The sequence below is a fragment of the Culex pipiens genome, chromosome 1 (assembly GCF_016801865.2).
Source record: "Culex pipiens pallens isolate TS chromosome 1, TS_CPP_V2, whole genome shotgun sequence".
In the NCBI taxonomy this organism is placed as follows: domain Eukaryota; kingdom Metazoa; phylum Arthropoda; class Insecta; order Diptera; family Culicidae; genus Culex; species Culex pipiens.
This window is the reverse complement of record NC_068937.1, coordinates 125,208,538-125,235,186: the sequence shown is the minus strand read 5'-3', so window position 1 is coordinate 125,235,186 and position 26,649 is coordinate 125,208,538. Positions and strand designations below refer to the sequence as shown.

General features: G+C 39.6%; 1 protein-coding gene across 1 annotated transcript; it reads left to right on the top strand.

Annotated features, from left to right (window-relative positions):
• Nucleotides 1-4,808: 4,808 nt before the first annotated feature.
• On the top strand, nt 4,809-19,540 carry LOC120414285 (ras-related protein Rab-1A). The gene is made up of 6 exons (XM_039575415.2): nt 4,809-5,188; nt 12,843-12,915; nt 13,002-13,049; nt 13,115-13,162; nt 13,240-13,467; nt 17,549-19,540. The coding sequence occupies exons 1-6, from the start codon at nt 5,160-5,162 to the stop codon at nt 17,741-17,743; spliced, it is 621 nt and encodes a 206-aa protein (XP_039431349.1). The 5' UTR covers nt 4,809-5,159; the 3' UTR covers nt 17,744-19,540.
• The last annotated feature ends 7,109 nt before the right edge of the window (nt 19,541-26,649 follow it).

The following is a 26,649-nucleotide window of genomic DNA, read 5'->3' as shown; positions in this document are numbered from 1 at the left end:
CACTCTGAACAGAAAATAACTGAAAATATGTTTGTTTACCGAAAATGCTGGTAAATTACACGCTCCTCCGAAATAACTTAAAATTGGGTTATTGACCCTAAACGACAAAAAAGGAAATCCAACTTCGATGCACAACAAAATTAGTTTTAAAGAGTAATCTTCATGCGTACACTCAATTTCCGGTGGTTGGTCACTTTTTCGTTTGACACTTTTTTAGTTTGTACCCCGTTGGTTGGCCAAAGTCAAACTAAAAAGTGACGAACTGTCACTTTTTACACGGCGCTCACGCACACTATCAAAACAAACGTTTGGTAGTGTGTGTGTGAACTCCGTGTAAAAGGGGTGTCAAACTAAAACGTGACCCCGTTCGTTTGACAACAGTTGGTGTCAAACCATCGGGGTTTGAGTGTATAATAATTATAAATCTTGCTTGTGTATGTATTGTATGTGGCAGCAAAACCAAATGTTGCACTAGTGTGCACTCACACTAGCGCACCATTTGGTTTTGCTGGCTGACAAAATTTAACCTCACTTTATTTTCGTGTACGTACACGCAATACATACGCACGTAGAATGCTCTATTGAATACTTAAAAATCATGAATTATTCATGCTTTTTGACGTTTCGCAAACGCACACTAGCGCAACATTTGGTTTTGCTGCCACATACAATACATACGCAAGTAAGATTTATAATTATTATAAATCTTGCTTACTTTTTCAAACGGTCCTACGTACAAAGGAAACCCATGGCATTTTGGTTGCTTTGAAAAAGTAATCTAGAAATATCAGTATAATCAATCGTGAAAATTGATAACTTTTTAAATTTTTCCTTCACTTGTTACATTGAGATTCCCTAGACTGGATCTCGGAATTTTTAAAGAAAGTTAAATGGTCAATTAAGCACGCAGAAAAATGTTTTGTAGGATCAGCCTGTACGAGGTTTGTTTCAACAAAATATTTTGTCGAATATAATCAACAAAATTATTACACTGAATCAACTCTCGCATTTTGTTGTTTCAAATCGGGATGTTTTCGGATGTTTTGTTGTTTCAAAGCTATTTTTTTGTTGATCAAAATTTGACAGAAAGTGTGTTCAAATCAGATTTTGCACCTGCTGCACGACGACGTCGTGCTGCATCTGTTTCTCACCCCGAATTCCACGGCTAAATTTATTGATTTTTACGAAATTCCACTGACGCTTAGCGGACAGCCCTTGGATGGGTAGATTGCGTGAACAGAACAGACGCAAAACCCCGAAAACAGACATTAAAGACCTTTTTAAAGACTGAACCGCACCGTTGACGAATTAACAAAAATATTTTTTATGACAGATGGTGGGCACGAGGTTTGAATTGAATTTTTAAATCAATTTTGAAAAATCAACTTGGCGGTCTTTCTTAACATATTGTATCTTACATGACAGCTCGTTTCAAGGGAACCATACACTCAGCCAAAAAACTTCTTACCAGCCATAGGTAAACCATATAGATTTTTTCCATACGCTAGCCATATAGATTTTATAGGAAAACGAATTGATTTTTTTTCCATAAGCAAACCTTATAAATATAATGTTGGAGAGTTGTTTGCTTTCATATGCAAACCTTATAAAATTCAGATGAGAGAATATAGCAAATTTTTATACTTATATTGCAAACTTATTTAAATTATTTTTATTGAGAATACATTGATTTTTTGCTGATATGTTAATGTTTATTTCAATTAAATTACAATAATAGAGAAAACAGAACAGAGCACTTATTTCTTATAAATCTAAGACCCGTAACGTTAAGCTGATGGAATGTCTTTCCGCATTCTTCTGTTAACGGTTCAGGCAAGATTGCTTCATTGTTGAAGCCGCACCGGGAGCAATATTTCGGTCAATCGGAGGAGTCTTAATTTGGCCAGGACAGACTTGTTAGCCCCCAGCTTTCTGGTGGCCTTCTACCTCTTCATTGTTGTGTCGTCCACGAAGGAGTCCGTTTGACACCCTGGTTCCGTCATCGTCTTAGTATGCGTTTTCGGAATGACCTTGTCGACAATTCTCTTGTGCGGACCCTTCAAATGAATAAGTGCGGTCACGGCCTTCATAGCGTTGAGTTGCTTCGTTCCGGTGAACTTCAAGATGCCATAGGAACGTGCTTGACGGCAGCGGGTGACAATCGTTCCGATTATGAGACGGAGTGATTTTGACGGCGCCTGTTTCGAAGACCAACACAAGAGGGTTTACCAACTTCTTCTCTTGTGGACCAGGTTCGTCACGGAACGATGTGTGTCACTTTGTCGAGTTCTCGATGGGTTACGTCAGAGCCTAACATAGATTTAGCGATCCGGTCCCGTCAGATGGCGGCGATTGTCATGTTTGCGCTGAAATGTATTACATTTTTTTTAACTTTGATTCATTTAGTTTACTTCAAAACACTCACGTTATTCTGTCTCAGCGTATGCCATATTAAAAGAATCCGGCAATGTCTCGGCTTTCCGGAGCGACGACTCTGGATTCGGTGTGCCGAGTAGGTATCACATAGAACCGCAACATTTTCTTCGATTTTCGGTTATATTCTATTCAAAATGCACCTGGAACAACAAAAAAAAAACAGATTAGTTGCATTAAAAACGAAACAATTCATTTAAACTTACGTTTTCAAAAAACTATTCATAATCTCTCCTTTCGACTGTCCTGTTTGATTCGCCATCATAAAATTTGTTTTCATATGGTCTGCCATATGGCTTTTTCACATATGCAATGTTGGTAGATTTCATAAGCTCACCATATAAAATCAATAGGAGCAACAATGAATCATTGAGCAAACATATAGATTTCATAAAAGGTGATTTTGATATCGTTTATATGGGAGACCTTATGAAATTTAAAAGTTGTTTTGGCTGAGTGTAGTTTTATATTTCTTTTTCAAAATAAACAAATGCGCCATGGGTTTCCAATGTACATATCTAGAGTTTTTTTATTTGGTCCTATAAACATATAAAAGACAATAGCTTATAGGACCTTTTCGAAAAAAAAATCTTTAGAGCAGACAAAAATCAGAATACGCACTCAGCCAAAACAACTTTTAAATTTCATAAGGTCTCCCATATAAACGATATCAAAATCACCTTTTATGAAATCTATATGTTTGCTCAATGATTCATTGTTGCTCCTATTGATTTTATATGGTGAGCTTATGAAATCTACCAACATTGCATATGTGAAAAAGCCATATGGCAGACCATATGAAAACAAATTTTATGATGGCGAATCAAACAGGACAGTCGAAAGGAGAGATTATGAATAGTTTTTTGAAAACGTAAGTTTAAATGAATTGTTTCGTTTTTAATGCAACTAATCTGTTTTTTTTTTGTTGTTCCAGGTGCATTTTGAATAGAATATAACCGAAAATCGAAGAAAATGCTGCGGTTCTATGTGATACCTACTCGGCACACCGAATCCAGAGTCGTCGCTCCGGAAAGCCGAGACATTGCCGGATTCTTTTAATATGGCATACGCTGAGACAGAATAACGTGAGTGTTTTGAAGTAAACTAAATGAATCAAAGTTAAAAAAAATGTAATACATTTCAGCGCAAACATGACAATCGCCGCCATCTGACGGGACCGGATCGCTAAATCTATGTTAGGCTCTGACGTAACCCATCGAGAACTCGACAAAGTGACACACATCGTTCCGTGACGAACCTGGTCCACAAGAGAAGAAGTTGGTAAACCCTCTTGTGTTGGTCTTCGAAACAGGCGCCGTCAAAATCACTCCGTCTCATAATCGGAACGATTGTCACCCGCTGCCGTCAAGCACGTTCCTATGGCATCTTGAAGTTCACCGGAACGAAGCAACTCAACGCTATGAAGGCCGTGACCGCACTTATTCATTTGAAGGGTCCGCACAAGAGAATTGTCGACAAGGTCATTCCGAAAACGCATACTAAGACGATGACGGAACCAGGGTGTCAAACGGACTCCTTCGTGGACGACACAACAATGAAGAGGTAGAAGGCCACCAGAAAGCTGGGGGCTAACAAGTCTGTCCTGGCCAAATTAAGACTCCTCCGATTGACCGAAATATTGCTCCCGGTGCGGCTTCAACAATGAAGCAATCTTGCCTGAACCGTTAACAGAAGAATGCGGAAAGACATTCCATCAGCTTAACGTTACGGGTCTTAGATTTATAAGAAATAAGTGCTCTGTTCTGTTTTCTCTATTATTGTAATTTAATTGAAATAAACATTAACATATCAGCAAAAAATCAATGTATTCTCAATAAAAATAATTTAAATAAGTTTGCAATATAAGTATAAAAATTTGCTATATTCTCTCATCTGAATTTTATAAGGTTTGCATATGAAAGCAAACAACTCTCCAACATTATATTTATAAGGTTTGCTTATGGAAAAAAAATCAATTCGTTTTCCTATAAAATCTATATGGCTAGCGTATGGAAAAAATCTATATGGTTTACCTATGGCTGGTAAGAAGTTTTTTGGCTGAGTGCGTGCCCAACCTGCTAAATCCTGTGGGGCTTTGACCGAAAGTACGGGAAGCAAAAGAGGTGAAACAAGCAAGTTTGGCACGCAGTTCGAGACTGATTTGCCGCGTGTCTTTTTGGTCAGTCTGAGTAATAAAACTCATCATTGCTCAAATTAGGGTAGCCTTTCTGACAAACTAGAATCAATTTAACAGTAATCTAGCTTATCCAACCCAAGCGTGCACAGCTGTCAGATGACATGACATTTATTTGTTCCCTTCTCTTTCTCGCTCACGCAGGCAGGTTGCGCTGCAGCCTGAAATTTTCGTCCCCTCCAGTTGGCAACGGCCATTACACATTACTCTCGGTTCGTCGTCGTGTCAGAGCTAGAGATTCTCCTCCTCCATCACACAATCAGCCGTCGTCGCGGAAGAAGAAAAAAGTCTCCATCGAAAATCGTCCGTCGCGAGTTTAAGCAGTGGATTTTTGATTGCGGATATTCCCCGGGGGAAAACTCCAAAAGAAAGAACGCAGCAGGCCACATTCGGGTGGAGGTCGACGGTCGGTGCCACTTTTTGGGATTAATTTGCTGGCGGAGCCTACTGCTCTGAGAGAAAGAAAACTTACGGCACCCGTTCCGGATTACTACGTGACAACACCCCGCAGAGAAAGAGAGACAGTGAGGAAATGTCCGCGTCCGCGATGAGTCCCGAATAGTAAGTTTTTGGTCCCCGCGGGAGAAAGGGAAAAACTTTTCTTTCTTTGCTGAGTTTTCCATTTTTTTCTCTTCCCCCGTCCCTCCTCTCCGTGGGGCTCGTGTTCCGTTTTGAACCTCCCCTCCTTGCCGGGGCCTCCCCTAAGCTGCAGCAGCAGCAGCTCCTCCCAACAACAATGACGACGACGATGATGATGACGAAGTCTTCCTGAAATTCGCAACTCAAAGAGCTAGCAGGCTTGCGAAATCGAAGCAACCCGCATCGAAATCAGTCTAATTCTTGGAATTTCCAGGAATGACGTCCCAAAAGAGGAAAATTCCCGATGCGAAATCCTCCTCCAATTTGTTGGACAATCGATTTTGATTTCACTACCCTCCTCCCCACCCGTAATTTTATCCACCCCAAATGTTTGTCGGTCTGTGTGTTTGGGGAGTGATATCAGCGCGAACCCCTTAAAGGAAAATATCCTGAAGACTTGATAAGGGCCACCCTTCAACAAAGGAAATTCCAGAACGTCGCAGTAGTCTGGTTCCGATCGCTGGTTCTTTTTGCGACTCTTGTCTGAGGTGGAAGATCGCAGCCAGCCACGGTCTCGTCATCGTTTGCCTTGTGCACTTGTGTGCGTGTGTGTGTGAATGGAGTGACTCACTTGGCGCTCCGCACACAAACACACACTCAGGCATTAGGTTGTGCTTGTGACTGAACGTTGCTCATTCATTGTTTGATAAAGCAGCACAGTAGGCGAGTTATGTTGATGTTGTTTTATGATTTTATGCTGCACCATTTTTGGGGGTTGGCGTTACGCCTTTAAACGGCTTGCTGCGATGACGATTTGTGCTAAATGTGGAAAACAAAACCGCGAAAAATCATTCAAAGTTCCTTTCTTGGCTTAACGAGTTAGAACTCTGGAAGAACAGAAACGGTGATTTATGGTTGTACGTGATTTGCCGTTGTTTTCATTTTTGCCTCCCCACAAGCTCACACACGCACACAAATTAGCGTAAACATTACACATACAAATCCGCGCCCTCCGTTGATGGCTCTCGATTGCAGTTGGTTAATTGCGATGCACTTCTATGAAGTTGTGTACGACGATCATCATCACCTGGGCCGACAACTCAACACTATAACTACTAATTGAGATTTCGAGGGCAGAAAATTCGCTTGGGTCGTCCATTTAACAAAGGCTACTTGTCGGGACATTGCTGTAATTTTCAATCAATTAGCATTGGTTAACGTAGAATGGTAGGGCGACGCGTTGACACTTCACAATAAACATAGACCGAGATACCCGAAATATCGGATAGTTTTACGTAGATCGTTTACGAAGCTAGGGGACCATCCATAAACCACGTGGACACATTTTGAAATCAGCACAAAGCGCGCGTCAATTGCGCGAACTGTGGTGGAAACCACACGGCATATTCCCGTGGCAGAGCCGTGCGGAAAGTACCTCGAGGAGCAGAACTAGAAGAAAGCGCCAGCGTCCCACTTTCGAGTTAGATCGCTACAGCTGCTGGCGTTCGCTAGACTAGCCGCTCCTGCGAGCGGTTCTCCCCCGAAACAAGCTGATGTTACCGGTGATGATCTCTTCACGCTTCCCGCGCTTTTTTCGCTCTTGCTGGAGAGATGCTTACCCGCGTTCATGCCTGTCGGAACAAGGCAAACCAATTCCAAGCTCTCAGTGAGCTGATGATGAAGTACATCTACAACGGATAAGCAGTCTTGTGGAGCGAAGTTTTTTCGGCGCCAAAAGACAACACAAACTGTGATTTAGTTTAAAGCCTTTATATTTCTATCCTTTTCTTTAGCAAATCTCGATTTTTTTCCTTCTCTTGTTAAATGTCTTAATGTTAGAATATCCAATTACATCAATTACACTCGTTGGAAAGGTTTTAAGATTATTTATCCAACGATGAGTCGGACGACGGATCCGGAAATAATTTACATTCAAATGAGTAAGATCCGGCTTTAAAAAAGTACACAAATATCACTTAAGTGGTCATAACTTGAGACAGGTTCGCCAGATCATCAATGTTTTAAGCTCATTGAAAGGTCTTTCGGTTACCTTACGAACTATGTATAACATGGTGATATTTAGCACGATTTTAGGTCATTTATCTTACATGCGGCTATATGCGAAAAAAAAAACACATTTTTATACATAACGTTTGAACTACTTATCGAAACTTAAAACAATTCTATAGCATTCTAAAACAAGTCGACTTATTTTTTTTTTTTGAAAAAAATACATACATAATTGTTTGGTCACTCAGTTATTAAAAAAAATTTTTTTTGATTAAATTTCTTATGGTTTTATTTCTGAAGCACAAATAAAATCTAATGTTCCAAATTAAAATTTGATCTCAAAACTATTATTTTATTTATTTGGACGCTGAGCTGATTTATTCAATATTTCAGGAACAGCCTTAAGGGCCACTCATCGAACTATTTTTAGAAGCCGTCGCGGGCCGGACGTTGGGCAGGCCTGGTAAAGGGTGTAGGGAACTTAGGAAGATTGTAAAATGGGTGGGTTTCGGAAAAATCCTCGTTATGTTGTACGTTTTTAAGAAAGGCATTTGGAAGACCTTTTAAACGAGTCCGAATAAATAAATCAAACGGTTTAAACACCTTAGTGTTTTTTTTGGGTTGACGAGAAATTAAAAAGAGAGGTGTGAACCAGTAACATGGAGTGAAACTTTCACAGCCCTGTCATGGAATACTTCACAGCAGCTTTGCAGAAAGTTTAACTCCATGTTGCCCTTTTAATTTCTCGATACCCATTTTACTATCGCAGACTTCAGGGTGACACGTTACCATTTACCAACAACCTTACTGGGGTTTTCTTGCCAGATCTCTTTAGGGCTTAAATTAGGCCTGTTGAGAATCTGCCTTCGCCTTGTGCAGATAGTGCGCTGCAGTCACATATAAGATGTTTTGAAGTTTCGGTTTCACAGGCACAGAACCTACAGATATCGATTTGACTTAGACCTAGATTTTTCAAATGATATCTAGACGGACAGTGTCCTGTTATAAGCCCGATAAAGATATTCAGCAATTCCCTACGAAAACGGCATGTGTGTGTGTGTGCAGTGTGTGTGTGCAACCAACCAAACGGGACCACGCGGTCGCTTCTTACAAATTGAGTTGTTTCCATGTATTTTTTAGATCTACATTCTATACATGCAAATAACTCGCATAGGCATTTGGAAGGTGTTAGCTCTGCCGAGCTTCGGTGACCCATTTCTACGCTGGCTAGCCGAGCGCGAGGTCCCTCAGCTTTTATCGACAAGCCCCGCCCTGAAGAACGTTTGCACCAATCGGGTTCAAACGTTATTTAGAACTTCCGAACCCTTGTAAAATAGACAAGGACCCAGCGCGTATATAGTTTGATAGTAACAGTATTCCTAATTCCAGACGTTGCTCACCAAGCCGTGATGGCCTAGTGGTTAGCATTTTTGCTTACCAATCCAAAGGACGGGGGATCGAACCCCGACTCGGGCGACTTTGATTTTTCGTTCATGTTCAGAGTTTCAAGATTAATATTTCCTATACTTTCTCGTTGGGAGCAGATGGGATTCGAACCCAGGGCCATTCGCTTAGAAAGCGAACACCGTAACCAGTCAGCCACGGCCGCTCCCAGCAATTCCCTACGAAAACGGCATAATTCGAAAAATAAGTTCTCCGATTGGGCCCGAAATTTTTCTGGGGGTTCCTTGGCCAAAATAATTAGACTTGTATTTTATCGTTTGCAGGGTGACCACTCAAATCCCATTTTCAAATTCCCGATTTTTTCTCGATTTTTTTCAGACTTTTCCAGAAATCTCAAATAATAGGCATTTCTTATCTAAATAATGATTTCAAACAAAAACTCTCTATAAGAAAAGTCAAAATCAACCACCGAAATTTATTAAATCAATTTTTGTAAACACAGAAACTGAACAACAAATAAAAAAAAATACTTCAAAAACGGAAATTCATTATTATGACTGAGTAGAAACAAAAACAATTAGTCTTCAAAAAAATCGAGAGTTCAGCAATTTTTATAACTTTCATGTTATTTTTTAAATTGACAAACGTATAGTTTTTGATACTCCGTTTCAACTGGAAATTGCAAAAAGTTAAAGATAACTAAATCTAAAATTTTATTCCTATTTCTCCCACTTATTTTAAGCAAAATGTTCGAAGAGAAAAAATGTTCAAACAATTTTACCATAACTCAAAATTTCTTGTTTTTTTTTTAGTAAAGTATAAAGTAAATCTTTCCCAGTTCCTGAGGGGAACACCCTTGAAGAGTATCAGGGCCGGCAATTACAAAGCGGATTCAGTGGCAGTTTCATTCTCAACTTAATGTTAACATGTTAAGGTTAATATTAACATTCCATAGGTCGCCTCCCTAAGGTGTCGTGATCTTGTTTTTTTTTGCAATTTCAATATTTTCATCATGTTTTAACGCTTATACTCATTCCACCAAAAAAAAGTTCAAGGGCAATATTTGGAAAAAAATATATTTGAAATTACTTAATGAATTTAGTTAAACAATTAAAAATATTTGCAAAAAAAAAAAAAACATTGCCAAACTCAAGTTGAAATCAATTTTCAAATATACAATCTATGTGACAAAATTAAATAGAATCATAACTCTAAGCTGGGCACCAGGCTCTATTTTTATATTAGTTTTCATTAACTTTACCTCTTTTTGATAAACAAAAATGAATAGAGATCATTGGATTCACCTAAAAAATATGAAAATCGTTGTCAACTGCATCCAATATTTATTAAGATTTTGAATGTCTTAAACAGCTATTCTATACTCAAATATATTGAAATTGTGGAAAGATCCTTAAATTTAAATTAATTAACAAAAGCAGAATTGAGTGAATTTAATTTGAAAATTGTACAAAATATAAAAAAATTATTCAAGAGTTAAAATTAATTTTCAAACAAGTTTGCTTGGAATTCCTGACTTTTCCGACTTTTTGACAAAAAATCATAAATTCCCGACTTTTTCCCGATTTTTGGCGGATTTTGGCGAATTCCCGACTTTTTCCCGACTTTCCCAAATTCTCGACTTGAGTGGCCACCCTGCGTTTGGTCATTAGGGTGGCGCTTCGAAAACCCCAGTTTTAATTTTCAAAAAATCGTATCTCGGAATATTGAAAACATAACTACACCATTTTTTGAAATGTTATGTAAAATTTTCCAAGGAATCTGTTAAAAATATTTTCAGACATAGGCTCTTTAGTGCCGAGACCTTCAAAAGAGAATTTTAAGTTTTCATTTCACCTTTGCAAATGCTAGGCTAGATATTGTGTGGCTTTGTTAACCTTAGTGTTACTTGTTTTTAGGGAAAAATCGCGTTTATAATGAAAAATCAAGCATTTTCAGAAATGTGGGGTCTTGCAAAGTGTGGCAATTTCGCTAACGATCATAATGCGTGGTGATTTGTAGTGATTAATTGTGACTGGTATTTTATTTAAACGATTTTTCTAAAAAGATGTTCGATATTTTGGATAACTTGAGCAAAAGTTATAAGTAATGATCGACTGTAATGTAAAAGGGTTTAAACTTTACTTTTCTTCCTGTTTGACCAAAATATTGACCTTAAAAATACTTTTAGGTGATTTTTTGGAATTTTTTGGAAAAATTCGGATAACTGGCAATTTTTTGAGAAAATTATTGTAATTATGCTGTAATATGATTCTAATAGTTTGTTCTATCAATAATACACATATAAGGAGTATTATCAATCAATTATATCTTATTTTAATCAAATTTTCAAAAGAGCTTTTTGGTTAATTTGAGGAAAAAAGCATGAAAAATTAACTCAGCCCCTATGATTTATGCATCATTCGATTTGTTTATGCGATTGCCACACTTTACAACAACTTTTATCGATGTTAAAACATATTTGACTGAAATAAAAATCTAAAACTGCTAAAAATTTGAATATTTCCAAGCACGCTGTCATTCCGAACATCGTCGCTTAGTGCTTCTACTCGCCACCAGAATGCGTGCACGTTTCTGTCGAATCACTCAATTAAAAACAACATCAAGTCTGTTTGTCCCATCGTTAAACTTCTACGCATAATTGTCCCACCAAGTATTTTCTTACACGGAATCATTATTAATAGAATCACAAATAAGTGCGATAAACTGCTAACTGGGGCGATTAGGGACACATAGGGCGAATAGGAACCCACGGGACAATTATGCGTAGAAACGCAGAAATCGGTCGAAAAATTTCAATCGCGTTTTTCTCAGTTGCACTTTTTTGAACATGGGACAATTATGCGTAGAACGGCAGTATACTAAACTATGCATTTTTGATGCACTTTTAAAAAAACGTTTTTTCGATTAATTTTCCAGGGCGCGGGGCAGAATGGACCACCCTGCGGGGCAGAATGGGTCACCTTAGAAAACAAGCCATTTCGTCTAATACAACGTTGACGGGAGATAAGAATTGACTTAAGGGACCTATCTAACATAGTTTTCATGAAGTTTGGTCACTTTTATAAAAATAGTCACTTAACAAAACATACATTTTGAAAATATTGTAAATATGTCGAAATAAGACACTATTTTTACAAATAAGCATCAAAATAATGGAGCATTTCCAGCATTTCGAGGAGGTTTTTGCTTTTTTCTACAATGTATTTCTTATGGAGCGAACTGTCAAAAACTGCTCGACTGCAACTTATGTTGCATTAAACGTGATTTGTGAAGCTACCAGGAATGAAATAATCCATTAAGCTCAAATTTCGTAATTTTTGTTTGTTTTTTTAAGGCAGGAAAAGGGTGGTCCATTCTGCCCCCAAGTGGATTTTAATGTCACACTTCCACCACCAAGCCTCTAAATGGTTTGAAGGGTCCGTTGTTGTTTGTTTACCTTGGTAGTAACATCCAGTAACATTATAAGCATTGAACAAACTTTTTCAAACAAACCAACTTTTGAAAAAGCTTCTTTAAGAATCTCGAAATAAACAGAATTTGCGTGGTTTTGTCATAAATTTACATTTTTGCTCATAATTCGAAAAATACAATGAATTCAAACGGCGTTTTCGGTGTGGTGATGTTATTTGACGTCCCTTGCCTTACAGTTGATCTAAAACTGTCCCCCCCCCTACCCCTATTATGTACTGAATAGGGGGATGGCGTCGCTATTTTTAGACCACGTTTTCCACTTTTTCTCATCGAAACCGACTACTTTATCGACTCCATTTTGCTGGGCGAGATAGGACGCCGTCTATTTTTAGACGATGACTCAGCACTTTTCCACTCTTGCGCTTAAAAAAACCAGGTGGCAGCACGATGTAACGCCACGTCCCTATATCCCGAAGCCAAGCTCGAAGCGAACAATTAGCAGACATAAACACATTTTTGCACATCAATTTGTGCCAACATGGATACACCACCCACGATGGAAAACTACTTCAGCAATCAAACAAAGACAACAACACTCGATAAATTAGGGCTTAACCTGCCGGCCAGGGCTTCTTCTCCTCATGCTGTTGCACTTGTGCCCGGTCCGGTCTGGCTGGCTTCCTTTTAAAGTGAAACAGGTTGCGATTCTATTAAACGTCGACGACTACTTGCATCGCTTTGCAAAAATACTAATAGAATTGTGTTTTCTTTTCTTGTTTTCCCCTTCCAGTGACTACCTTTTCAAACTGCTGCTGATTGGAGACTCGGGTGTGGGAAAGTCTTGCCTTCTGCTGAGATTTGCTGTGAGTATTTTGTACGTGAAGTTTGAGGATTTAATAATGCTAATCGATTTTGTCTCGATCGTTTTCTTCATCTACCAACCAACCAGGATGATACATACACGGAAAGCTATATCAGCACAATCGGCGTAGATTTTGTAAGTGCTACTGTTGTAATAATTTGCTTGAAACGTGACTAAATGAAGCTTATCTTTTTCCACAGAAAATTAGGACCATTGACTTGGACGGCAAAACAATCAAACTGCAAATTGTAAGTCAAATCTCGCCGGTAGAAGTTTCTCAATTCAAAATTCTAACCAAACTTTCCCTCCCAAAACACACACACAGTGGGACACCGCCGGCCAGGAGCGCTTCCGTACGATAACGTCGTCGTACTACCGGGGCGCGCACGGCATCATCGTGGTGTACGACTGCACCGACCAGGAGTCGTTCAACAACGTCAAACAGTGGCTGGAGGAGATCGAGCGCTACGCCTGCGAGAACGTGAACAAGCTGCTGGTGGGCAACAAGTGCGACCTGCAGACGAAGAAGGTGGTCGACACCACCACGGCTATGGTGAGTTGTTTTTCTTTTGTGGGCTGTATTCTAAGTCTCTTCTGCTACAAGATTGTGGTTTTTCTGAGAAAACTGCAATTCGGTACCAGAGGTGAACTTGGAACGATACAAACAAGCTCGGGAACTATCATCGTCGCAAACAAGAAACCACTGCAAGTACTCAAGGGGACGCACTGTCCAGAATCAACTGAAAGTGAGAAGGGGGTGGGGTGTATTCAACACTTCAACCAGTTCAGTGATTCTCGAAAAAAAGTTGAAAAAGGCAGTTTGGTGAAAAACTGAATAAAGTGTCATTCCAATTCTGTACTTCGGACTAAACAGACGTCTGTCCTCCAAAGCTGTTATGGGCACAGACTACGCCAAAACGGGGAATCAACTGTGGTTGAACCGCAAAATTTTTGAAGAGATCATGAATAAGTGTCATTCCAATTTTGTACTTTGAACTGAACAAAAGAACAACGTGACACACGAGAGACGTAACGAGCGACCACACTAAGCCGTTTTTCGAGGGCTACCAGTGCACTGCTGATACCAGAGAGAGAGATTAAGACACGCCGACATTTCTCACAGCGAATATGGACGCAGAACAATCAACCAAGGTGGTCACTCTAGTCGAAAATTTTGCAAAATCTACCCAAAATCGCGAAAAAATCGGGAATTTGTGAATTTTTTTTCATAAGGTTTGGAAATGTCGGGAATTCCGAGCAAACTTGAATGAAAACTATTTCTAACTCTATTAATTTTGTATTTTTTTTCTAAATTTTGACGAAGAACTTCGTTTTAGGGCTCTATACAGGGTAGCTAAAAACTTCTTGCCATTCTTATTTTCTGTAGGAGAGCTATAACCTTTTTTTGGAGCTGCCGCCTACACGAAAAAATAAAAATAATAGTTTCATCGCATGGTTCTGCTCAGTGTTGCTCGATAAGTGGAAAAGGGCACTTCCTAGGCTGCAGCAAAAAAGTCGACGAGCGGAGCTCAGGTCTGCTCGCATGCGCCACCAAGTGGAGGCTAGGGGAACTAGGCTTCCCTACATAAGCAAGGGTCTTTAGATTCGAATTCTTCGTCGGGTCTTCGTCCTTTTGGTTATGTTCGTGACATAACCGCCGCACCTTTTTAATCCTTTTAATTTAATTTTTTAACCTTTGTTTTATGCCCCTCCTTCGACTTTGGTCAGAATCGAAGGACATAAACATAAAAAATCGTATATCGTCTATTGAAAAAAAAAAAAAAACTAAACTATCAAGTGGAATCCAAAGGTTTTCCTATTAATATAAAATAAAATGGAGAATCCATTTATTCTTTTTTACAAAATAAAAATAAGGCCGTTGCAAACATTTTTCAAAGCCTATGTCGCCAACCCCCCCCCCCCCCCCCCCCTCAAAATCGGTTCGAAAAATCAGGGGGCAGAAAAAATATTCTTTTAAAAAACTCAAAAAAATTAAAGGAAATAGAAGGCTAACCAACTGAAAACAATTAGAAATTCATTTTCCTGTGTTTTAAATCATATTTAGCATGTCTGGGATCGATCAAAAATATTTTCAATTTTTGTAGAATTCCAAGGTACAGCACCTCAAAAAGTTTTTTTCGGCGAAAAAAAAATCTCTGCAATACATATATATTTTTAAAGCTAATGATTGCAAAACAACTGGGCAGGTGTAAAATACACTTTAAAACACTTTTTTCATTCAAGTGTTAAGACATTGGCTTGTTATTTCAATTTTTATTATTTTTTTTTAATTCTTAAATTCTTAAATTCTTAAATTCATAAATTCTTAAATTCTTAAATTCTTAAATTCTTAAATTCTTAAATTCTTAAATTCCTAAATTCTTAAATTCTTAAATTCTTAAATTCTTAAATTCTTAAATTCTTAAATTCTTAAATTCTTGAATTCTTAAATTCTTGAATTCTTAAATTCTTAAATTCTTAAATTCTTAAATTCTTAAATTCTTAAATTCTTAAATTCTTAAATTCTTAAATTCTTAAATTCTTAAATTCTTAAATTCTTAAATTCTTAAATTCTTAAATTCTTAAATTCTTAAATTCTTAACTTCTTAAATTCTTAAATTCTTAAATTCTTAAATTCTTAATTCCTTAAATGTTCAAATTCTGGATTTTGAATTTATTTTTTTGAATTTTTTATAAAAATAGTGTTTTTGAATGTTAGATTTTCGGGTTTTTCGTAAATTTGTATTTTCGAATTTCTAAATTTCAGATTTTTCATTATTGAGTTTTTCAGTCAAAAAATAGTTATTTGTATGATAATTGTCAAGTTTTTATTTCACTATGGTTTACTTCATTTCAATCCCGTCCGTGTGGATCAATTGAACAGCGCACTGGACTCACAATCCAAAGGTTGCTGGTTGGTACTAGCAACACGTGGGCCGACAGCTATAAAGACAACTTCTTTTTTTTTACTCCATTTCGACCAAAAAACTATATCTGTCCTCTTTATTTCAAAATTCAAAATTGGATTTTCAAAATTATTACAGTAGTTGTTCGGTAACTGGGCGTTGTTTAACTGGGCTGCTTTTTAACTGGGCGCTCGATAACTGGGCCGTAGCCCAGTTAAAAAGCAGACAAACGTCATAAAACTATAACAAACCGAAATCATCATGGTCAAAAAAAACCGAAAAATCATGGTCAACAAATAAAAAAACTTTTTTCAAACTTTTATGTAATTTCAAGTCACAACTAAATAAATATGAAAAGTAATCATTGTAAACCAATTTGAGTAACTTTTATTTTTATATTTCATCAAATAAATATTATGCATCGGTAATCCCCTCGTTATTTTTCGTTCAGCCCAGTTAGCGAACAACATTCAATGGCTGGGCTACGTTCTCAGCCCAGTTACCGAACAACTACTGTATATCGAATACAAGATTATTAAAACGTTTGTGATATTCAGTCGCATTCAAAACGGGAAATTCCAATTCTTCGATTTTTTCATCAGCACATATTGCAAGCACCGCGCGAAGAAACGGCAAACGCCACTTTTCGTTTTTGTTACTTTCAAGCTGCGTAACACTTAAGAAAAATCTTTTCATGGCCCTTTTCCTGACCGTTTCTTGGGCGGTTTTTTTATATGGAGTTTTGTGTTCCTTTCGATCTGCGTATCAGCCTTTACAATACAACTATTCAAAAAAATTTTATATGAAATGAAAAAAAATAATATTAAAAAGTATTTGCTTTTATTAAATATAGGTGGCAAATTATTTTTTATTTATAAAATACTAAAAAATTATAAATTTCAAATTTTTTCAATTTTATAAAGCCGTTTTGAACCAAAGTACTGATTTCTTCAATATTCATTAAAATTTGATAATCAAAATAAATGCATCTTCAACCAAAACAAATACAAATAATTCTAAAAATCGCTGAAAAAATTGGCCACCGGCGGCTCGGGGACTTCTCGAGCACCTATCTTGGCTACTCGACGGATCCCCGATGAACTTTTTCTTCGCTGAATGAACTCGAAGGCTAATTTAGCTTTAGCTTTGCTACCCGCGGTGCGAAAGTTGGGGTGCAAACATGTCGGGAGCAAATCGGATGAACTCTTTTAAAAATTTGAAAATGATATTTTATTGATGTAAGCTAACAATAAGGACAGATAATGTAATTGAAAGCATGTTCTATCATACTAGAACATAGTTTCATTGCTTTTGATAAAAAACGGCTAAAATTGGAAAATGAATAAATTAGATCCCCGCGGTGGGCTTGATTCAGTAGCCAAATTAGCTCCCAGCGGTGCGGAAACGTGTATTAGGTACGGAGCAAAGCTAAAACTGAGGATCCAACCGATAGGTTTGCCACGCAATTAGATCTCTGCGGTGGAGATGCCCTAAGGGCTCCCAATCAACAAACATGTTTCTAGTATAAGAAACTCAACCGGTGTGGTGTGTCAACTGCACTGCACATTCTAAACGTTCCGGAAGACAAATGGAGTGTACGAGGTTCAAGAAAGATTGCAAATCAAAGCCCAACATAGAGAAGCCTGGTTTTATCTTGTTGATACAGCACATGTGACATGAACTCGCTATTGACGGTTCCTTTTCCCACCTCCCTCTCACTTTTCCCAGGAATACGCGAACCAGCTCGGCATCCCGTTCCTGGAGACGTCCGCGAAGAACGCCACCAACGTGGAGCAGGCATTCATGACGATGGCGGCGGAGATCAAGAACCGCGTCGGACCCCCCTCGAGCGCAGCGGAAGCGCCCAGCGCCGTCAAGATCGACAAGAGCCGCAACGTCGAGGCCAAGGGCGGCTGCTGCTGAACAGCTGGTTGTGCCCCAGCAGATGGAGACGGAGGAGGAGACAGTAGGTGGTGGTGGTGGTCACGCACGCAGACGACAGACGGTGGTGGAGGCGGTTGGAGGACGTTGGCAGCCCCCCCCAAAGGAAAGGAAAGCAAACAGAAGCAGACCGGTTTGGTTTGCGCTCCGGTTTATTGATATATATATTGATTATGATTTTTGTGTCTTGTACATTTCCCCTTCTTGAAATAAAGATGAAACAAGTGCGCGTGTTTTTGCCGCCGCAGCAAGAATAAAAAAAAAAAAAAGAAACAATTGATTAAACAAAACAACAACACAAGAGGGCTTCAGCTTCTTCCTCTCTAAGCTAATTACTACTACTATTATATTATTCAAACACAAACACAGACACCTCTCAGCAAACACAACAACATTGATGATCTTCACTGTCCAACACGAGAGGGGCCGATTTAACAAATTTAATTAGAGAAAAACATCAAAAGTAATAACCAGTTTAGTATGATTTAACCAGCAGAATAATAGAACAGACAGACACGCGTGAGGAGCGAAATAGTGAAGAGGTAAAACAATGGGAGGTGAAAATAAAGAAAAAAAATGCTAGCGTAAGGAGAAAAATATTATTCAATAGAGGAAATACTTTTACTAGAGAGAACCAACCAAGAGAATGGAAAGAAGTAAACAAATTCAAAATGATTAGAACATTAACAAATGGTGAAGCAAAGTCTTAAAAAGTGTTTGAAGGCATTACCAGCAAAAAAAAAAATATACACAATTTAGCCACGCAATTATACGCGCGAAAGCATGGTAAATGAATTCAACAATAAACTTTGTTAAACTGCAGATTTGTTGTCCCATTTTTCATTTTTGGCTCCAGCGACACAACGTTGGTTTCGATTCCGCCGGCCGCTGCTGTCCTCCGCTGTCCGCTGTCTTCGAACTGCGCCCCCCAATTTTTCAAAATACCTTAATCTGCAAAATATACTACAAAGAAATCCTAAACAACACCTTTTGAAAAAAAAAAACCGGTGATGCATGAAATCGCGAAATTCCACTAGTAATAGCGAAAAACAAAACATTAGTTCGTCCTCTTAAACACTTTTTAATAAAGGTAATAAAAAAATAAAACTAGCTTTTTGTCTGTGAGAAATTAAAAAAAATAATGAAAAAAAAACATCAATTACAAGAGCCAACAGTTTCTAAGATCTTCAAACAAAAAAGAATTTTAGTTTTATTCGTACCACAAACAAGGCGTCTTTTCCGTGTCTACACTATTTTAGTTGAATGAGAGAAAGATTATATCGGAACATGTATTTATACGTTTAAACTAAATAAAGCAACAAAGCAAGAAAAAACAAGCGAGCTAGAAGGCTTGAATTTGCTGATATTTCATTCGTTCACTTTGGCATTTTCCAACCCATTTTCATTCTCTTTCATTCAATCGTTAAAATTTAGAGCTAAAGCAAAATGAAGCAAGCAAATAAAAATGTGATTCGCAACAGATTATGTTTTCCCCACTAGAACAACAAGCAAGTTTAAAAATCGGTTACACTTTTCATCACCACCATCCACAATTTTCAAAATGAAAAGCACCAAACCGCGAAATGAGCGAAGAGAAGGAAAAAAAACGAACCGAAACCACGATAATATTGATTGATTGGAACGATTTTGGGCCGACTGGATGGATTCGTAAAAGGTGAACAACATTCAAGCAAAAAATGTGGAAAACGATTTCCGCAGAGGAATACCAGCAAAGGACGGAAAAACTCGTAAATAAAAAAAGTTGAAAATTATGTAAAACTTTCCGTGTGTGTGTTTCTCTGATTGAAGAATCTCGAGTGGTCCTTGAAAGAATCGCAGTTTTCCGAAATTTGCATCCTTTGATGTCAACGGCTACCTGATTTCATTTCAGCTTCTTAATACTTAATTTCAATGAAAATCCCCCCAACATTTCCAAAAAAGCTCAGTTTTGGAGCTCAGACAATCGCCATGAAATTGAGGCGAGGACATCGAATAATCGAGTACGCACCGAATTAATCTTTTTTCTTGTATTCTTTATTTTTCTAATTTGAATTTATCTAAATTTGAATTATTATTTTTTTAAATTACAGTAGTTGTTCGGTAACTGGGCGTTGTTTAACTGGGCTCTCGATAACTGGGCTGTAGCCCACTTAAAAAGCAGGCAAACGTCAAAAAACAAAAACAATCCAAAATGACCAAGGGGTCATAGGATGCAACAATTAAGTGTAATTAATAAAAACTTATTTTTTCAAGACTTAGTCTGGTGTTTTGTTTTAAAAGGTCTAATTAACCAAATTTTCCTTCAAATTTTCAGTTTTTGCTTTTTGGGTGTTTTTTAATACCCCTGACTCAAGGCGGTTTCAAAAACACTCAAAAAGCAAAAACTGGAAGTTTGGTGAATATTCATCTGGTTCACATTTTTACACATTTTTTAGGTAATATTACACAAACAAGAGGTAATATTCAACCTACAAAATTTTCAACATTTCAAAATTCAACTTTTTTTTTGTGTGAACTTGCTCTGAGATTTGTCGAGAAAAGTTTTTTCTTCCAGGTTCTTTCTAGTGTGGACTTGTTTGAAACGTGATGAGTATAGATTGTTTTCTTTAAGGTTTTCTTAAATATTCTGCAGCATCATAAAAACGGAGTAGATTTTCTTGTAAACCTGCAAAGAAGTATGTCTTTAGTTCAACTTTAAATTTGCTATTGTATCATAGCAACAACCATAACAAACAGGTTCATATTTAACGGCAGTAGGCCACCGTACGTCAGCAGGTAGGCCTGTTGGGCTTTGCTGAGCATTACTGCAACGGTTTTCTGATCTGCATTACGCATACCATGCCAGGTTACATCGTAGATCATGTCCTGGAACTGGTTCTTCATTTCGATCAGTGCTCCGAGCACGCAAAGCATAAACAGCTGAAAGGACGCCACGAAGATCATGCAGTATCCGGGAAGCCATGGTTCCTAAAAGTTTAAATTGACTTAGGATCTATAATATTGATGACAAATAAAATAAAGACAATTTGCAGAGCGTTACTGCTAATTTGTACAAAAATTTGGCCCGAAAAGCAGTTTTCTACAGATCTACTGAAGTTTATCATTCGCTGGTGATACTCAAGAATTTCAAACAATTTTTGCTGCACCTCCAAGTCCTGCTTGCCCTCAGAGTTGTCCAAGATTAATTTGTTCAAATCTTCCAACCCCAACAAAATAATGTCGTACTGGATGCAAACGTTGAACACCAGGGCAAAGTACATGTTCTGGGCGGCCGCCAATCCGGGTGGAGTCCACACGATGCAACTAACTTGGTACAAATAATTAATCAGGTATCCATTGGTCGTGTTCGGATCAACAAATGGCAACTCAACACCAATCGGGAGGGTCTTTTTGCCGGTCCAGAAAAAAAGGTGCAGGTGGTTATGTTCTACATGACCAATATGACAAAGAACTTTGTACAAAACTCCTAAAAAATATTCTATTTTATTTTATATTTTTAAAACATTGCCTATGTATTTAATCCTAAATAATTTATTCCTATAAAATGTTTTCAATCTTTGGCACCTCTGTGGAAATAAATTGCCAAAACAAGTATGGTTCGGAAAATGTCCAATCAAAATGGTAATTTTCATGTCCAGTATCAAAAACCATGAATTTTGGTACCCATATTGCCCCAAGTCGTATGGTTTGATTAATGTCCCCCCGGTAGAACCTTCCCGAGGGCACTGGCCACTCCGGGTGTGGCCAATCCGGTCAAAATGAAAATTTGTATGGTTCCGTAAATGTCCTCCCGGTAGAACCTTCCCTCAGGGCAATGGCCACTCCGGGTGTGGCCAATCCAGTCAAAATGGTCATTTTCATTATCAGTATCTAAAACCATGAATTTTGATACCCATATTGCCCAAATTTGTATGGTTCCGTAAATGTCCTCCCGGTAGAACCTTCCCTCAGGGCAATGGCCACTCCGGGTGTGGCCAATCCTGCCAAAATGGCAATTTTTATCACCAGTATCAAAAACCATGAATTTTGATACGCATATTGCCCCAAGTCGTATGGTTCCGTAATTGTCCTCCCGGTAGAACCTTCCCCAGGGCACTGGCCACTCCGGGTGTGGCCAATATCCTATAAATGTGGTCCCAAGTCCATTGCCCCAAATCATTCTGGTCTGGTGACCGTCCTTACAATCTTCATAAGAACAGAATTCCTCCCAATTTAGTGCACAAACTGTGTCTTTCAATGTGTGCGTGTGTGTGTGTGAGCAATAAAATTACCACCGTGGATCCGCTTTTGTCGAAACCTCGTAAGGCACTGAATTTTTCTAAGGCTATAGACGTATCCAGTTTGAAATGGCCGCTAGGTGGCCAATGGTGTTAGAAATGACAGCTTCCATGTATTTGAATATGGGAACTCAGGAAAACTCAATTTTTAAGCAATAAAATGATTATTTATGATAAAAGTATTGATTGATTAGGTGCACAAAATGTGTCTAGAATATTATTAAAATAAAAACTGTTCCAAAAATTTGCAATTGAGATAAGTACACCATTCGATTCAGCAGGAATTTTGGGCACCAAAAGTATATAGTTTTCATATGTTAAGTGTTTTATTTTAGAAGAAAATTAACAAAAAGTATTAAAATCGAGACATTTAGTATGGGAGCTGTCAAATCTCTCACCATCAAAAAGCAGCGTTGAGCTTTCGCTGGATTTGTCTATCTGTTAGCTTAAATAGTTCGCATGAAATGTGGCAACATGGTGCAAATTTTGCCTCCTCTCCTGTTTACGTGGAACTGTCACGCGAGAATGTTGCACCACTGTTGCCACATTTCATGCGAACTATTTAAGCTAACAGATAGCCTTAGAAAAATTCAGTGCCTTACGAGGTTTCGACAAAAGCGGATCCACGGTGGTAATTTTATTGCTCACACACACACACGCACACATTGAAAGACACAGTTTGTGCACTAAATTGGGAGGAATTCTGTTCTTATGAAGATTGTAAGGACGGTCACCAGACCAGAATGATTTGGGGCAATGGGCTTGGGACCACATTTATAGGATATTGGCCACACCCGGAGTGGCCAGTGCCCTCGGGAAGGTTCTACCGAGGGGACATTAATCGAACCATACGACTTGGGGCAATATAGGTATCAAAATTCATGGTTTTTTAAACTGGTAATGAAAATGGGCATTTTGACTGGATTGGCCACACCCGGAGTGGCAATTGCCCTGGGGAAGGTTCTACCGGGGGGGAGATTAATCGAACCATACGACTTGGGGCAATATGAGTATCAAAATTCATGGTTATTGAAACTGGTAATGAAAATGGCCATTTTGACCGGATTGGCCACACCCGGAGTGGTCAGTGCCCTCGGGAAGGTTCTACCGGGGGGACATTAATCGAACCATACGACTTGGGGCAATATAGGTATCAAAATTCATGGTTTTTGAAACTGATAATGAAAATGGCCATTTTGACTGGATTGGCCACACCCGGAGTGGCCAGTGCCCTCGGGAAGGTTCTACCGGGGGGACATTAATCGAACCATACGACTTGGGGCAATATAGGTATCAAAATTCATGGTTTTTGAAACTGATAATGAAAATGGCCATTTTGACCGGATTGGCCACACCCGGAGTGGCCAGTGCCCTCGGGAAGGTTCTACCGGGGGGACATTAATCGAACCATACGACTTGGGGCAATATGGGTATCAAAATTCATGGTTTTTAAAACTGGTAATGAAAATGGGCATTTTGACTGGATTGGCCACACCCGGAGTGGCAATTGCCCTGGGGAAGGTTCTACCGGGGGGGAGATTAATCGAACCATACGACTTGGGGCAATATGGGTATCAAAATTCATGGTTATTGAAACTGGTAATGAAAATTGCCATTTTGACCGGATTGGCCACACCCGGAGTGGTCAGTGCCCTCGGGAAGGTTCTACCGGGGGGACAATAAATGAAACCATACGACTTGGGGCAATATGGGTATCAAAATTCATGGTTATTGAAACTGGTAATGGAAATGGGCATTTTGACTGGATTGGCCACACCCGGAGTGGCCAGTGCCCTCGGGAAGGTTCTACCGGGGGGACATTATTCGAACCATACGACTTGGGCCAATATGGGTATCCAAATTCATGGTTATTGAAACTGGTAATAAAAGTGGGCATTTTGACTGGATTGGCCACACCCGGAGTGGCCAGCGCCCTCGGGAAGGTTCTACCGGGGGGACAATAAATGAAACCATACGACTTGGGGCAATATGGGTATCAAAATTCATGGTTATTGAAACTGGTAATGGAAATGGGCATTTTGACTGGATTGGCCACACCCGGAGTGGCCAGTGCCCTCGGGAAGGTTCTACCGGGGGGACATTATTCGAACCATACGACTTGGGTCAATATGGGTATCAAAATTCATGGTTATTGAAACTGGTAATAAAAATGGGCATTTTGACTGGATTGGCCACACCCGGAGTGGCCAGTGCCCTCGGGAAGGTTCTACCGGGGGGACATTAATCGAACCATACGACTTGGGGCAATATGGGTATCAAAATTCATGGTTATTGAAACTGGTAATGAAAATGGCCATTTTGACCGGATTGGCCACACCCGGAGTGGTCAGTGCCCTCGGGAAGGTTCTACCGGGGGGACATTAATCGAACCATACGACTTGGGGCAATATAGGTATCAAAATTCATGGTTTTTGAAACTGATAATGAAAATGGCCATTTTGACTGGATTGGCCACACCCGGAGTGGCCAGTGCCCTCGGGAAGGTTCTACCGGGGGGACATTAATCGAACCATACGACTTGGGGCAATATAGGTATCAAAATTCATGGTTTTTGAAACTGATAATGAAAATGGCCATTTTGACCGGATTGGCCACACCCGGAGTGGCCAGTGCCCTCGGGAAGGTTCTACCGGGGGGACATTAATCGAACCATACGACTTGGGGCAATATGGGTATCAAAATTCATGGTTTTTAAAACTGGTAATGAAAATGGGCATTTTGACTGGATTGGCCACACCCGGAGTGGCAATTGCCCTGGGGAAGGTTCTACCGGGGGGGAGATTAATCGAACCATACGACTTGGGGCAATATGGGTATCAAAATTCATGGTTATTGAAACTGGTAATGAAAATTGCCATTTTGACCGGATTGGCCACACCCGGAGTGGTCAGTGCCCTCGGGAAGGTTCTACCGGGGGGACATTAATCGAACCATACGACTTGGGGCAATATGGGTATCAAAATTCATGGTTATTGAAACTGGTAATGGAAATGGGCATTTTGACTGGATTGGCCACACCCGGAGTGGCCAGTGCCCTCGGGAAGGTTCTACCGGGGGGACATTATTCGAACCATACGACTTGGGCCAATATGGGTATCCAAATTCATGGTTATTGAAACTGGTAATAAAAGTGGGCATTTTGACTGGATTGGCCACACCCGGAGTGGCCAGCGCCCTCGGGAAGGTTCTACCGGGGGGACAATAAATGAAACCATACGACTTGGGGCAATATGGGTATCAAAATTCATGGTTATTGAAACTGGTAATGGAAATGGGCATTTTGACTGGATTGGCCACACCCGGAGTGGCCAGTGCCCTCGGGAAGGTTCTACCGGGGGGACATTATTCGAACCATACGACTTGGGGCAATATGGGTATCAAAATTCATGGTTATTGAAACTGGTAATAAAAATGGGCATTTTGACTGGATTGGCCACACCCGGAGTGGCCAGTGCCCTCGGGAAGGTTCTACCGGGGGGACATTAATCGAACCATACGACTTGGGGCAATATGGGTATCAAAATTCATGGTTTTTGAAACTTGTAATGAAAATGGCCATTTTGACCGGATTGGCCACACCCGGAGTGGTCAGTGCCCTGGGAAAGGTTCTACCAGGGGGACATTAATCGAACCATACGACTTGGGGCAATATGGGAATCCAAATTCATGGTTTTTGAAACTGGTAATGAAAATGACAATTTTGACCGGATTGGCCACACCCGGATTGGCCACACCCGTAGTGGCCAAACCATGAATTTTGATACCCATATTGCCCTAAGTCGTATGGTTCGATTAATGTCCCTCCGGTAGAACCTTCCCGAGGGCACTGGCCACTCCGGGTGTTACCAATTCGGTCAAAATGGCCGTTTTCATTACCAGTTTCAAAAACCATGAATTTCGATACGGGACCATCCATAAACCACGTGGACACTTTTTTGGGAATCATTTAAACCCCCTCCCCCCACCTCCCCTCGTGGACAATTGTCCATACAAAAAAAGAAAGCTGTATGGATCGTGGACTATCGCCATAACCCCCCCCCCCCCACCTAAAGTGTCCACGTGGTTTATGGATGGTCCCTACCCATATTGCCCCAAGTCGTATGGTTCGATTAATGTCCCCCCGGTAGAACCTTCCCGAGGGCACTGGCCACTCCGGGTGTGGCCAATCCGGCCAAAATGGCCATATTCATTACCAGTATCAAAAACCATGAATTTTGATACCCATATTGCCCTAAGTCGTATGGTTCGATTAATGTCCCCCCGGTAGAACCTTCCCGAGGGCACTGGCCACTCCGGGTGTGGCCAATCCAGTCAAAATGGCCATTTTCATTACCAGTTTCAAAAACCATGAATTTTGATACGCATATTGCCCCAAGTCGTATGGTTCCGTAAATGTCCTCCCGGTAGAACCTTCCCCAGGGCACTGGTCACTCCGGGTGTGGCCAATCCAGTCAAAATGCCCATTTTCATTACCAGTATCAAAAACCATGAATTTTGATACCCATATTGCCCAAATTTGTATGGTTCCGTAAATGTCCTCCCGGTAGAACCTTCCCTCAGGGCAATGGCCACTCCGGGTGTGGCCAATCC